This window comes from Psammomys obesus, unplaced genomic scaffold (genome assembly GCF_907164565.1).
Source record: "Psammomys obesus unplaced genomic scaffold, mPsaObe1.curated_primary_1811, whole genome shotgun sequence".
NCBI classification, from domain to species: Eukaryota; Metazoa; Chordata; class Mammalia; order Rodentia; family Muridae; genus Psammomys; species Psammomys obesus.
In genome coordinates, this window is record NW_026585691.1 from 1,342,352 (window position 1) to 1,355,928 (window position 13,577).

Below are 13,577 nucleotides of genomic sequence, written 5' to 3' on the forward strand. Positions count from 1 at the left end.
AGGCAAGCCTCAGACAACCAAACTCCAAATCCTGCCACTGATCCTCTAGGTCTCAGCCTCACCTATCCAGAGGGCCGCAGACAAACAACCAGAGCAGGTGCCCGAACCCGCACGCTGCCACCCAGCCCACAGCCAGCACTTGTCCACATACCACGCAGCAGAAGCACCTCAGGGGGGCTCGGAGTATGCCAGAGGCCTGCACTGCCAACCCATCCATCTCTGACAGCACAAGAGCGACAGCATAACTCTCTCTAAAACAAAGGCAGGGGCGCCCGGGCCTGAGGGTAGACTGCTGGCCGTGTAAAGTGCTCATGGCCCCCGAAGGGCCCTGTGAGAATCTGGATGTGAACCTGGAAACCTGAAGAACTGTGTGTGCGTCACAGTCATGGTGGGGTCACCCAGCCTATGGTGTTACTTCTTGCAAACAGCTCCACAGAGCGCACAAACGTCTTCCAGAAGCCAAGACTCTGTCCCTCTCTCCGCACGAGGACAGGGAGGCACCATACACAGTCACTAATACCTGACGTGGAGCATCTGATCCAAACTCAGGGCACACCAGTCATACGTTGCCTGATTTTGCCTAACAATGTCACACACTTAAAAAACAAAAACCCACAGACACAAAAGCTTATCTAAAAAAGAAAAAACAAAAACTTATCTATCAACTTAGGTTAGCAACAGCAGCAAGGGACTCTCCAAAGATAAGGTAAATTACAGGCGCTGTCCAGATAAGTGATGGGATGTTTGTTCTCGGTGATGAGGGAAAACGCCCGTTTGAATGAGCACTTCACTCTCGTGTTTTCATTTCTTTTTCAGTTTCTTTCTTTTGTGTGTACGTGTGCAGGTGTAGAGATCAGAGGACAACTGACAGGAGTTGGCTCAGGTTGTGGGCCTTGGCAGCAAACATCCCCCATCAGCTCAAAACATCTCACTGCCCCCCCAACCGCCAAGACCTCACTAAGTAGTCCAGGTTGGGCCTGGAGTTTACAATCTCCTACCTCGATCTCCCAGGCGCTGGGACTGGAGCTGTGCACTGCCATGCCCGGCTTATCTGACTCACTCATTAAGAGACAGAGCCTGTTTCTGATCCACTGATAACATTCTCTGAGGCTACTGTAGATCGTGCAGCTATGCTGGCTGGCTGCAGTGTACTCTGGAATTGGAAACCTGGCCTAGATGGCCATTAAAACGTGGTACACTGGCCAGAGACAGTCAGCATAAAGGTTCTGGGCCAGGCCTAGGGAGACCCAGAGGGATCAGGATCCTGTCTTACTGCCTTTGTTTAGGGAGACTGCGCATCCACAGAGCTTAGAACATTCCCCCTCATTTCCCAAGGAACCCATGACATGAGTCATGGCTGATTACCTGAACGCTCACTCTGGAGCCTCCCGGCTGAACAAGGCGTCTTTGCTACTGACGGGCAAAGCACTACTTCAACCTGCTCCAGACATAGCCTAGAGCTGTCCACATGGCGGTCTAAGGATTATGTCTCTGACCTGGATAACTCAGGCAGTAAACCTGCTGTGACTGGCCTCGAGGCCTGGGAAGGAAAGGAGGCAGCAGTGGCTTTAGACACCACTCCTCTGCTTGAAAATCTGGGCGTTTACAGAGCAAGGTCCAGACACCGAGCTTGGCTGACCCAAGCGCTTGGCACCATCCTTTCTGCCTCCTCTGGCTGCTTGCACTTCCTTGCTCTAGCCACCCCAAGCTGCCCGTCTTTCCCAGACACTAGCCCTCTCCACAGTGTCTGGCCTGTATTCCACACAGCCTCCAACCCTCCTCCCAGACTCTGATGTATCCATTAAGGCCCAGCTTTAAGGTTCTAAATCCATTAAGGTTTCCCTCTTCGGTGAAACCTTCTGATGTCCAGAGGATAGCTGCTCTTCCTCTGGGCTCTTAAACAACACTCTCTGTGACCTGTGCTTACATCCCTCTGTGCCTCCGGGCAGTCCACAGAGAGTACTTCATTTCTGTGACCATGAGTCCCAACACAAAGTCAGTTCTCCAAAAGCAAATGCGCATGCAGGGGCCAGGCTCTCTCTCAAGCTAGCCAGTATGATCAGCAGCATTTAACCCACCTCAGCCTGGGTTCCAGGGGAGGAAAATCAATTCCTGGAGATTTCTCCACAAGCCGGTCCCTGTCACGGTGGGAGGGGCCTCCCCAGGGCCATTCTGCTGAGCACATGCTATGAGACCTGCTGCGAACACGAGTGGGCGGCAGAGTGTCTGTGCACACGCTCTCCAAAGAGAGCACGGGGAGCAAATTAGACTAGAAAGTGTCCTGGCATCCCCCCTCAGGAAATGCCTTACGGTAACCCAGAAGCCCGGATATGAGTTTAGAATCTCTGATACCTTGGTTCACAATGTGGAGACCCAGGAGAGGCAGCCTGGATTCCTTGAGGACATCCTACACTTTGGGGGCCTTGTGGACACCATGGTTGTGTTGCATGCCCCATTTCACATTCTCCACAATTCTTTAACTAGGCCCCCTGCAGCCGGTGTGCTATGTTTGTGCCCGTAAGGACACTTGCTGTCTGTGGTAGAGTCTGCCCTTAGAAGCTGGGCCTGGAAGAAGAGGAGCAGGCCTGACGCAGGCTTGTTCCCTGGCCCTGCATATGCTCTGTCTCACGAAGAAGAGCTCAGCAAGCATTAGGGCTGAACCTGCTTCTCTAAGCGTGAACCCCTTCTCCACAACTCCAGAAGCAGCCAAAAGCCCCACCAATGAGCCTCTGTCAACAGCCAGGCCAGCTGCTGAGGTGAAACTTCAGGAGGACAGCATTCCAACCCTGCCCCAAGAAAACACCAGCAACAATAAACACGTACTTACAGGCAGCTATCAGTGACAAACTGTGAGTCACAGGCTCCGAGTGGGGATCTCACCCATCCCCCCACCCAGGGGCACTGATTCATCAAGTTTGTTTTCAATGCTATTATTTTTAGTCAACCAAACAATGTTTTAAGTGGCCATGGAGAAGTGTGGGAGGGAAACAGAGAGGAGGGGCGGACCTCTGAAGAACATCAAGTGTTCTGATAGTCCACCAGAACCTTGGCCAATGAGTGACATGGCTGGGCACTCTTGGGGTACAGGCATTGGAAAAAGATCCTTCCTTCCTTTACATGAGCTGCCATTCCTCCACCTGGTGAGCTCTGAGACCAGGATCTCCAGGTGCCCTGCTGATGCCATCACCAAATGTCCTTCTTGATAAAAGCAAAAGAGCATTTACTGAGCACCTACTATGAGCTGCGGAGCGTTACACGTGGGCTGGGTACTTGCCCCATCTTAGCTCACTATTCTATGCGAGGTTGGAAGTCCTATTCCCATCTTTCACACGGGAGAGCTGAAGTACCCCAAGGCCACCAGGCTCTTGCTGTCCTTGTCTCTGCTTGGTTGTAACATCCTGGCTTCCTCTCCTGCCCCACAGGTGAGAGGTGGCAAGCCCATTCGAGAACAAAGAAATGGCCACAAAGACACATGTGTGGAGAGGTGCAGTCTACCTAGAGTCAGAGCCTGGGCAAGCTAGGAGTTTATACCAGAGAGGCTTTGGAGCAAAGAGAGAGATCCAGTGTTCAGCTTCAGCAGTCTGTTCTGACACTTGTAACCAGGGAGAAAAAAAAGAAAGAAAAAAAAAAAGATAGACAGAAAGAAAAGAAAAGAAAAGGAAAGAAAAAAAAGGGGCTCTTTCTGGATCCATTACTCCACATTTGGGCTCAGCCCAGAGGTGATTTTTTAAGGAAAAAATGCCTTTTGGCATTTTTGAGCTGTGACAGCGTCAAAACAGACCTTTAAAAAAACACACACCCAAAAAGCATTACTGTTGTCAAAAGCTCCAAATGTGCACACACGCACAAACACACACACACACACACCAAAACAGGGGCCCCTCTGAGCCACAACTGGTTGGGCACTGGGCAGCTTGGCAGCGAGGGCTATCGTCAGATGGGTACGCTCGTCTCCAAGGCAAACCTGCATGCTGCTTTCTAAACAGTACTCGCCCCCAACAAACGCCCGGCAAAGCACAGGGAACTTGTCAGATGTGAGTGGGGAAAGCCTCAGGACACAGAAAAGAACGAACTCAAAGAAAGCAGTGTTCCATTTCCTAGACAGGGTTCAAACTTGTAACCCTCCTGCTCTCTGTGCTTGCGCAATCGCGGTAGTGTCTGTCTTTGTACAGACATTTGAAAATAAATAAAGGAAGCTTCTTGGGTAAACGCTGACATGAGCAAACATTTCCACAGGTATCTTCTAGAATGCCCACCTCTGACAGTTAACCATTTTTAGGCATCTGTGGTCATTAGTTTAAGTCAACTTCCTGCTCCAAGAATAGTCAAAAATAGCAACAAAGAAAGGCAAACCGCTCACTGCATCTGAAGACGCACAGTCTCCGGGTTTCATGCTACTGCTGGGTATTTTTACACGCCTTTATAGTTCAATTTTAGATTTAGATGAGAGTGGCAAGGAAGCCGGGAGGGCAAGGGGAGAAGATAACCAAAATGAAAGAGTGAATTATGGAGCTGTTTTTCACTTTTATAAATTAATTGGCACTGGACTGATGGAGTCTTGGAATAATAATTAAAGAAGATTCACGATTCAATTAATGAACTAGTAGTATGCAAAAAAGAAAAAAAAATCAGTGCGTAATTGAGTGCGTGCCACCAAACCCCATGCCCTACCGTGGATCCTCCCCAGACCCGTGTGACGAAAGAGCCCGTCACTCCTGCACCAGGTGCATGTGCTCTCTCCACACACAAAACAAAGGCACTGCAACTTTTCCTTTTGGTTTTTCCAGACAGGGTTTCTCTGTGTAGCCCTGGCTGTCCTGGGCTCTCTTTGTAGATCAGGCTGGCCTCCAACTCAAGAGATCCTCCTGCCTCTGCCTCCCAGAATGCTGAGATTAAAGGTGTGTGCCACCATGCCTGGCAACATTGCAATTTTAAAATGCCTTCAGAAACTTCACATGGAAATGAAGCCAGAGCCCTGAGAGCCCTCCACCAGGACGTGACAACTGAGAACTGAGACCCAGAGAAATTAGGTGACACGCCCCAGGTAACACATCCAATCAAAAACAGAGCAGGGGCTAGACCCACTCATGTCTGTCACGCATGTCTGTCACACCTGCTTTCCAAAACAACCCTCACCCAGCAGTCAAGTTTTCTCTGATAGCATTTATGGAGCCTGTTAACCAAACTTTTAGCTGGGTCCAGAGTCAGCCAAACTTCTTAATTAATAGGCTTCTACTGTGTTTGTCTCTCTGTCAAAACATCGTGCAGCAGCGTGCCACTGTGGCACGCAGCTGTTTGCAGCAGGGGCCTCAGACACAGCACCGAAGACAGGCGCTGGGCCTGCAGATACCTTATTTCTCACACTGTTAATTAAGTCAACACAGAATAATGTGTGCATGAGCACTCTCTCTCTCTCTCAACACACACAGAGTCACCTTTGTTAGGAGTTAATACATTTCAGAGTTTGAGGGGATTGGTTCCTTAGCACCAAGCAGATGCTGTTTACAAATTAGCTAGAGATAAACACACACAACGGTCCACACACAGTGGTCTTATGGCTCCCAAGAAGCCATGTTTAACCAGCTGGCAGATGGGAAGCTACAGAGGGAAGCAAAGGAGCTAGCCCTTAGCCCTCTTCCTCATCATGTCCCTGTGACCCAGTGCAGGGCACGAGCACCTGGCAGGCGCACTAAGAGAAAGCAGAACAATAAATAGACCAGTCTCCTAGAAAGTTCTTTGGTTCTATGGTTTTAGAAACCATACTCCTGGGCTGGAGAGCTTGGCGAGCACCAGCTTTTGCCACCAGGCCTGACAACCTACGTCTGATCCCCAGGCCCCACCTGGAAATAACTGCTTCCCTCAAGTTGTGCTCTGACATACACAAACATGCCATGGCATGCGGCACTCCACAAACGCATACACACAAATACATAAATAAATGAAAGGATCCCCGTGGCAATTTACTACTGTTTTTAGGAACCATTGTGCTTGAGGAAAGATGGGGAGACTGAAGTCCAACAACCATGGAGAAAAGTTGGTCACCTCCAACACACACACACAGCAGGATGACCCTGTCTCTTAACTCCACCGAACCAGCAACCTTCTACCCATCAGAACAACACTGTCATGGACTGGGGAACTCAAGTGGGGTCGTTTTCTTGTTTTCATGTTTAACCAGCTGTTGTAGTTACTCCTGATTAAGTTGATGACAATTTAGAATCGCCATGGAAACACACCTTTGGGCATGTCTATAAGAGAATTTCTCCACTGGGTTCATGGAGGTGAGAGGACCCCCCTCTAACCATCCTGGACAAAAAAAAAAAAAAAGGGAGAAACGGAGCTGAGCTTCAGCATTCATTTCTCTCTGCTTCCTGACTGGGGATGACACGTGACGGGCTACTTCCTGACTGGGGATGACACGTGACAGGTTACTCCAAGTTCCTGCTGTAATGGCTTTCCTACCAGCATGAACTGTTACCTGAAACTGCAGGCCAACACGAGCCCTCCCTCCTCCCTGTAAGCTGCTTTTGTTGGGATATTTTCACACAATAACAAGAAAGGTAGCTTCTACACCAGTCAGTACAGCCAAGGAGACAAGAACATAAGTTAACTAGCTGTTCATGACCATGTCGCTTTCCATCTTGGAAATCTGTCTCTCAGAGGGGGCTGTGGAAGACGAGGAGCTAGGGCGACGCCATACCAAAATAAAGTCTCATTTCAGGTGAACAAACCAGGCCCAGGCCTGTTTGCTCCACAAAGAGGCACACTAAGCATAATGGCTGTGCACAACACCAAATGGCATTAGAACCTCCTAATAAATTAATGAGTGGAAATTAATAGTCATTCAGTCCATTAAATTGTATTACTTTTATTTCCATTATAATATGGCAATCACAAATTTACATTATTAAACCAATATTTATTTTTCAAAAACTCATTTTAATTAGATACCTAATGTGATAAGCTCAAACCTAATTCTCTCCATTTTCATCAACTTCTTGCATTTCTCATCAAAATTAGACGGTGAGTCATTCATCAATATTTTTTAATAGTTAAAAACGGTCATCTAAATGTTTATGTCCAGAGCCTTCAAGATGGCTAAGCAAGCAGACTCTCTTGCCATGCACCTGACAGGCCTGACCTCAAAGCCTGGAACTCGTGGAAGGAAAGAGCTAACTCCCAGAACACATGAGCTATGGTATGCATGCATCCTTACTCACAGACGTAAAGTAAAATAACGTTGCAGAGGATGGAAAGACGGCGAGGCAGTTGAGAACACAGGCTGCTCTGGCAGATGATGGGAGTTAGGCTCCCAGCAGCAGGAGAGACCACTCACGACTGACCGGAACTCCATCTGGAAGGCAGCGGCCCCTTCTGGTCTCCATGGGCACTGCACCCACACATACATACACACACATAGACAAAAAAAAAAAAAGTGCACATAGACAAAGCACTTTTAAGTGGTTATGTCCTTGCAAAGATGTCTAGAAGATATCCTAGTAAAAGTTCCGATGTATTTTCAGAAACTGGGGTTTGTGTAATTTTTTTTCTCTAGAATGCCATTGAAAGACACCAAATGCCAAGTCATACCAAAATGAAGGGTAAGCACCCATGGTCCCCTGCTAGAGTCCCAGCTCCCACCAAGGAAACCTAAATTTCAGTTTTACAACACTAAGTTGCCCTTTACAAAGAGAAAACACTTTCTGGTTGGGTCCTAGGCAGCACTCAGCTCACAGGCCCTTCTGTGCAAGTGACAGGTTAGACAGCCACAGCAGCTGTCTGCTTGGCAAAGAAGATAAAGGTGTCATTCAAGACAACTGTCCTCAGGTCTCAACACACACACAAACACACACACACACACACACACACACACACACGGAGGGACTGTTGTCGTTTCAAGGAAAATGGATAGAACTGGAGATCATTCTGTTGGGCTTTATTTTTGGATGTAAGATGAAAGTTAAAAGGAATTATCGTTGGGGGATTGGGAGATCAGGGAGGGTAATGGGAGGTAAGCATGAGCAAAATACAAGATTCAAAAATGTCATAATGAATCTACAATGAATATTCACTAATAATAATAAAGGAAAGACCAAGTTCCCGTGATCTTCCTGCAGTCCAAACCTCTCAGACTATCACCCCAACCAGTTCCCAGCACACACCAACCTCCCCAACATACACACACCAACCTCCCACGCACAGCATTGTGCAACCCTCGCCCGCCCTGCAAGCCCTGTCTCTTGGGGCAGAGCTGCTGAACTCCTTGGGTCCAGGTGCCCAGCCACTGCCATCTCGGAGGGCACTTGATAAGTGACAGTAAGTCCCATCACTAAGTGCTAAAGGCAGAAGACGAAACACACAACACCCCAGCACGTCTGCAGACACTTCTGAGGCCTCATCCTCACCCAGTTCACACCCATCCGTGCAGGTTCTGGGCTGGTGAGACGCTCAGCCGGCAAAGGTGCCAAGCCTGATGACCTGAGTTTGAGCCTCCGAACTCAGATGGGGGAAAGAAAGAATCAACCTCTATAAGCTGCCCTCTCATTTCCAAATGTGCACCACAGCATGCACACACTTGCACACCACATAAATAAATTAATAATAAATAAATACCTAAATAAGATAAAGACGATTTTAAGTCTAGGCAGGCCTGGGCTTATCTTCCCTAGAGAAAGCAGGTGGCTCTCGCTGTTCAATATTCTACTGGTGTGCCTTCACATTTAAAGCAAATATCACAGTCTTCCTCCCCACCCCACCCCACCCCCACTCTCCAACAACCCCTCTGTCTTCTCAAATGCATCTCTGCATCCTTCCCTAGGGTTCATAACATTGACTCAAAAAACCGTATCACGTGGGTCTGCTTAATATCACCGAATACACAAAAAGCAGCTCTATAATGTCTGATCAGAAACTGAGAGTTGCTTGCAACAATTACTGGTCCAAACATTGAGCCCCAGGGGCCAGGCAGCAAGGGTCAAAGTTCCCTCCGCCCAGAGAACACTGAATCTTGGGTCAGCCCTTAGCTACCTGCTGTTCTGAGGCCCGTCTTGATGGGCAGCCTGCTGGTCCCAGGGAGGAGGCTTGCTGCCTATGGTTTACAGCGAGATGGTTGGCCCGAGGTGCTGAGACCTGCTGGGCATTATCTAGCGCCTTGGTGTGTTTCTGTCCCCAGAAGCCAGAGAAAGCTGTTACAGGTGAAGATACTTCTCCTTTCTACCCGACGAAGGTAGCCTAGCAACATTCCTGGAGGCCCCAGGAGGAGGTCACACTACAAAAGCAGTGAACAAAGGGGTTGGGGGTGGAGGGAGATGCTTCCTATCAGACCTACTTCACTTCTCGAATTTTCCTCTGGACTTGGTGCTTCGAGCAAGAAAGCCCAAGAGCCCTTGATACCTTCAGCTTGGTCCAGAAGGAAACAACTGGCTGAGCCATGGACCACACATGGCAGCATGAGCTACCTTTCCTGGCAGGAAAGGAGGTTAAGGAATGCTGGTTATGCCCTGTGGCTGACCTGTAGCTCTCAGAGGCAGATGCTTCAGCTTCCCTTAGGAACTGGAGAGGAAGACACCTGTGGCTCCTCTCAGACACTCATCAAGTGGGACTGGGCTACTGGCATGGAACTTGCCTAGGCCCTGCCTCAGCCCTGCCAGATCTGAGGTGCCTGCTCTCCCCTGTGAGCGGTAAGGTCAAACTCCCACACCTCATCCCTGCGGTGGCAAGCCTGCATCACGCCGGCTCTCCTGATGGCTGGCACTGCAGAGCGCTGGGGACCTACGAAGCCAGCATGCGGCAGACAGCTACCACATTGCACACCTCAGGCTGAGAGTCCTCAAAGCCCGGCTCCAGATTTGACAGAGTGTGCCGAGGCGCCGGTGTCCCGCCCCACACGAAGCGGGTGACTAAGTCACACACTTTCCTTTGTCTGCTTTCCAAGGCCCCAGTTCTCAAAGACAGCGATGTGACGAGCGACACGCAACCCTGGGGCTCAGCAGACACGAGGAGAACACTAACACACTAACGTGAAGCCAAGTAGTCGCCTCCCCAAGACTCGGCCTTTAGCTCTCTGCCCATGGCCAGAGCAGCAGCCGTTGCCAAGGGAGACAGGGTGACCCAGAGGCGTGGGCACAGAACCCAGAGATGGAAATCCACCTTTGTCTGGATCCACCCTAGCAACTGAGTCTCTCTAGTGGAGACAGGATGGAGGAAAACAATCCCTGGGCTGGTAGGGTAGCTCAGCGGCCGTTATCTGCCTAACACATAGGAAGCCCTGGGTTCAGTCCTCAGCACAACCACGGAACCAAGGAACAAAAACCCTGCTTCCAAACCTGCCCTCCAGTGCAGGCTGAAGGGGCCCAAACCTAGGAAGCCTCAGGGATGGTTAGCCTGTGGCTGGGGAGGGCTGCAGGGGAGAGCAAGGTCCCAGGGCAAATGAAGACAAGGAAGGCACAGACTCTCCTCCAAGCTGACCCCAGCCCAAAGATTAACTAAGAACCTTGCAGGCAGAGATCCACCCACCACCACCCCTGGATGAGGGTGCCTCTGGCACTCAGATCCGAAACAGCCTGGGAGGAAGGGCCCGCTAGACGACGCTAAGCTCTGTCCAGATCAAAAGCAAGATCACGCTAGACCCTCGCTGCCTTTTCCTAAGTCCAGGTCTGTCTTCTTCCAGGCCTTCATTAGACATATGAAAGTGCCTTGTAAGTTGTGGAACACTTCGAACAGCTGTTTCATAATTGAAACCACTGGGGGGGGGGGGGGTCAAAACATAAAGCACTCAGTCTGGGTGCACCACGCTGGAGCCAAAACCCAGATGCCTCTGACCAGCATGCCACACCGCCTCCCCCAAAGCCGGCTGGCAGAGGCTCCCAGGCCAAGCCTTCTTCCCAACACACTGCCTTCCCTCCCACTTTATTGATGGGAGTCTACCTACCCAGGTTTGGGGGATGATTTTGGTTTTGTTTGTTTTGTTTTTGTTTAACTACTTTTTTAAGTTGGCATTCCCACCATATGTGGTGTTTCTTTCCAGGGAAGGCTGACCCTGGTTTCCTGTGGACAGATGTTGCTTTGTGCCTTACTGTCAGCCCATACACAGCTGCCTTGAGCAGGTGGCCAACGATGAGGCCACCCTGGCTCAGGATGACGACCTCAGCTATCTAGGCCCTGGGAGCCCTCTCTCTGTTGCTCTGCAGCCTGGGATACCCCCAAACATCCCCACCTGCCCCTCCTCTGGAATCAGTCTTAAAGGTGTCTGAGAAGGCTCAAGCGCCCTCAACCCGACGCTCAGGCGCGGCTAAGCTCTGGAAGGCCCCGGGAGTGAAGTCACTGACCCTTTCCATCAGCCATCTGTGAGCTCCCGCCGGACTCCTCCAGCCCGATGGGAAGGATAAAGGAGGTCAGGACAGATGGCAAAGCGCTCTGAGAAAAGAGGGCTCTACAGGAATGCAGGGCCCATGGGAGGCAAGTTCTGGGTTTTTTGTTTTTATCTGTCTGAAGCTGCCTGCTCAGTTTTAGGCACCCGCAAAGTCTAGATTAAAAAGAAGGCAAAGCAGGCAGGATTGGGGTGGGAAGAGGGAAAGCCCCTACTTCCTACCACTTGTTTCTCCCGCTTCAAAGTAGGTGCTTTGCTCTGCAACTAAGTGCGTGCGTGCATGCGTGCACAGGGGGCGGAAGACTGGCACAACCAAATCTAAAAATACTCGATAAAAATGCTAATCCCAAGACAAGAAAGAGCGAAGAAGGAATCTGTCAATCAACGGGCTACCGCTCCTCACCCACAGCTGTACCGACTGCATTCCTGTAGACGAGGAAAAGAAGTGGGGGAACAGAGCTGAAGAAAAGAAAGGGCCACACGCCACCACCTCCACGAGCGCGGGGCGGGAGGCGGCGGCGGAGGAGGGGCTCGGCCAACACAGCCGAACAAAGCGGGGCCTCCACTCTCGGAGCCCAAAGCCCCAAGAGTGGGGGCCCAAGCTCAGCAACCCCCCCACCCCCGCTGCCCGGAGGCAGCTAGCGATCGTTGAGGTCTGGAAGCCAGAGTGCCGCACGGAAGCCTGGGCTCTGAGCCTGGGCAGATCCGAAGGTTTTGTTTGGGGTCCCTCCACCCACTCCCCGTCCTCCACAAGCGCGCGCACACACACGCACACGCCCTCCCTCTACAACGCGGCCGCACTAGGGGGCTGGGCCGGCGCCGGCACCCCCCGCCGCTCCCGGCCCCCACCTGGGGATGGTAATGCACTTGGTGTTCACGTTCTGCGTGGTGATGGCCTTCTCCAACTCGTCCAGCTGCCCCGTCTTCTTGAGCTTCTTCACCAAGCTCTTGACCGCCTTCTCACACCACTTCTCCTCCTGCCCGTTCTGCTCGCCCTTCTTCCAGCCCAGCAGGCGCTTCACGATCGGGGGGGTGAAGGGCAGGATGGACGACATGGCTGGCACGGGAGGGTCACCGGCGCCCCCGGCGGGGCTGGGCGCACTGGGGACGCCGGGGGCGCTCAGGGGCAGCTCGGCCCGCGCCGCGCCCGAACTTCGCGTCTAACTCTAGAGAACTTGCCCGGGCGCCCGGGCCAGGACAGCGGCGCTGCAGCTGCGGGGATCCGGAGCACGGCGGCGCCCGAGCGGCTCCACGCGGACGGACAGACTGACGGGCAGGCCCCGGGCGCGCGGGGCGGAGGCGGCGGCCGCGAGACTCCGAGTGGCAGTAGAAAGTTTGGGTTTCCGCACGGGGTAGCTGTTTGGGTGCCGCCTCCGGGAAGGAAAGTCCAACCCCCAGCCAAACTTTGCCTGCCTGGATGGCTCTGGTGCGCAGATCCCTCCGCCTCTGCAGCCCTTCTCCTCCTCCTCCCCTCCCCTCCTGTGATCGCCGCCTTGCAGGGCCCGCCAGGGCCGTGCAGCCGCGCTCCCCGCTCCTCTCCCGCCCGCTCCCAAGTCTACGTTTCACGCAGCTCCGCGTGCAGCCTCCTTCCCAGCGCTGTCGCCGCCCCTTAGCCGCCGGGGCTCCCCGCTCCTCCCCCGCGCTCTGCTCCGGGGAGGACCCGCGGCCTTCCCCGCCCCGCGCCGCCAAGCGCGCCCACGTGGGCCACCGGGCACGGCGGCCGTCATCCTTGCCAAGTGCCGCGGGACCGGACTCCTGGGGACTCGCAGCCCTTGATACGCCAGAAGCAGTTGCAGGGGCAAGAGAGCGTTAGGCTCGCTGGGAACAGGCGCGGCCCGCCACGGGCTGGCTGCACCCCGGAGGGGCCCTGGGCGCGATAAGGGGTTCAGTAAGGCTCCAGGCCCAGGAAGCCGGGGCGCGCAGATTCCGCTCAGAAGCTGGGCTAATTTGCTTTGGTTTGGTTTGGGGGGGGGGGGGGGGGGGTGTTCATTTTGTTTTTGTTTTCCTGCTGGGTGAGATCAGACCAGAGACTGCGGAGACTGCGGAGTCTCTGACTGACTGCCCGAGACTGCGGAGGAGGGAGTTGGGAAAGGGGAGAGGGAGACTTAAAAGTGGAGTTAAGAGACCTCGGTGACAGCTTGAACAATAACTGGAGCCGGGGGTCCTTTGGGCTCAGTGAACTAAGCTCTTTGCAGAACACAGTCCTCAA

At 52.4% G+C, this 13,577-nt stretch overlaps 1 protein-coding gene across 1 annotated transcript in view; it reads right to left on the reverse strand.

The window, feature by feature from the left end:
- Smad3 (SMAD family member 3) overlaps positions 1-12,953 on the reverse strand; it is a 106,750-nt gene extending 93,797 nt beyond the window's left edge. Inside the window, exon 1 of the mRNA XM_055597103.1 lies at positions 12,218-12,953. Within this exon, the coding sequence (XP_055453078.1) occupies positions 12,218-12,423 (206 nt within the window). The 5' untranslated portion in view covers positions 12,424-12,953. The remainder of the gene's footprint in view (positions 1-12,217) is intronic.
- Positions 12,954-13,577: the final 624 nt, after the last annotated feature.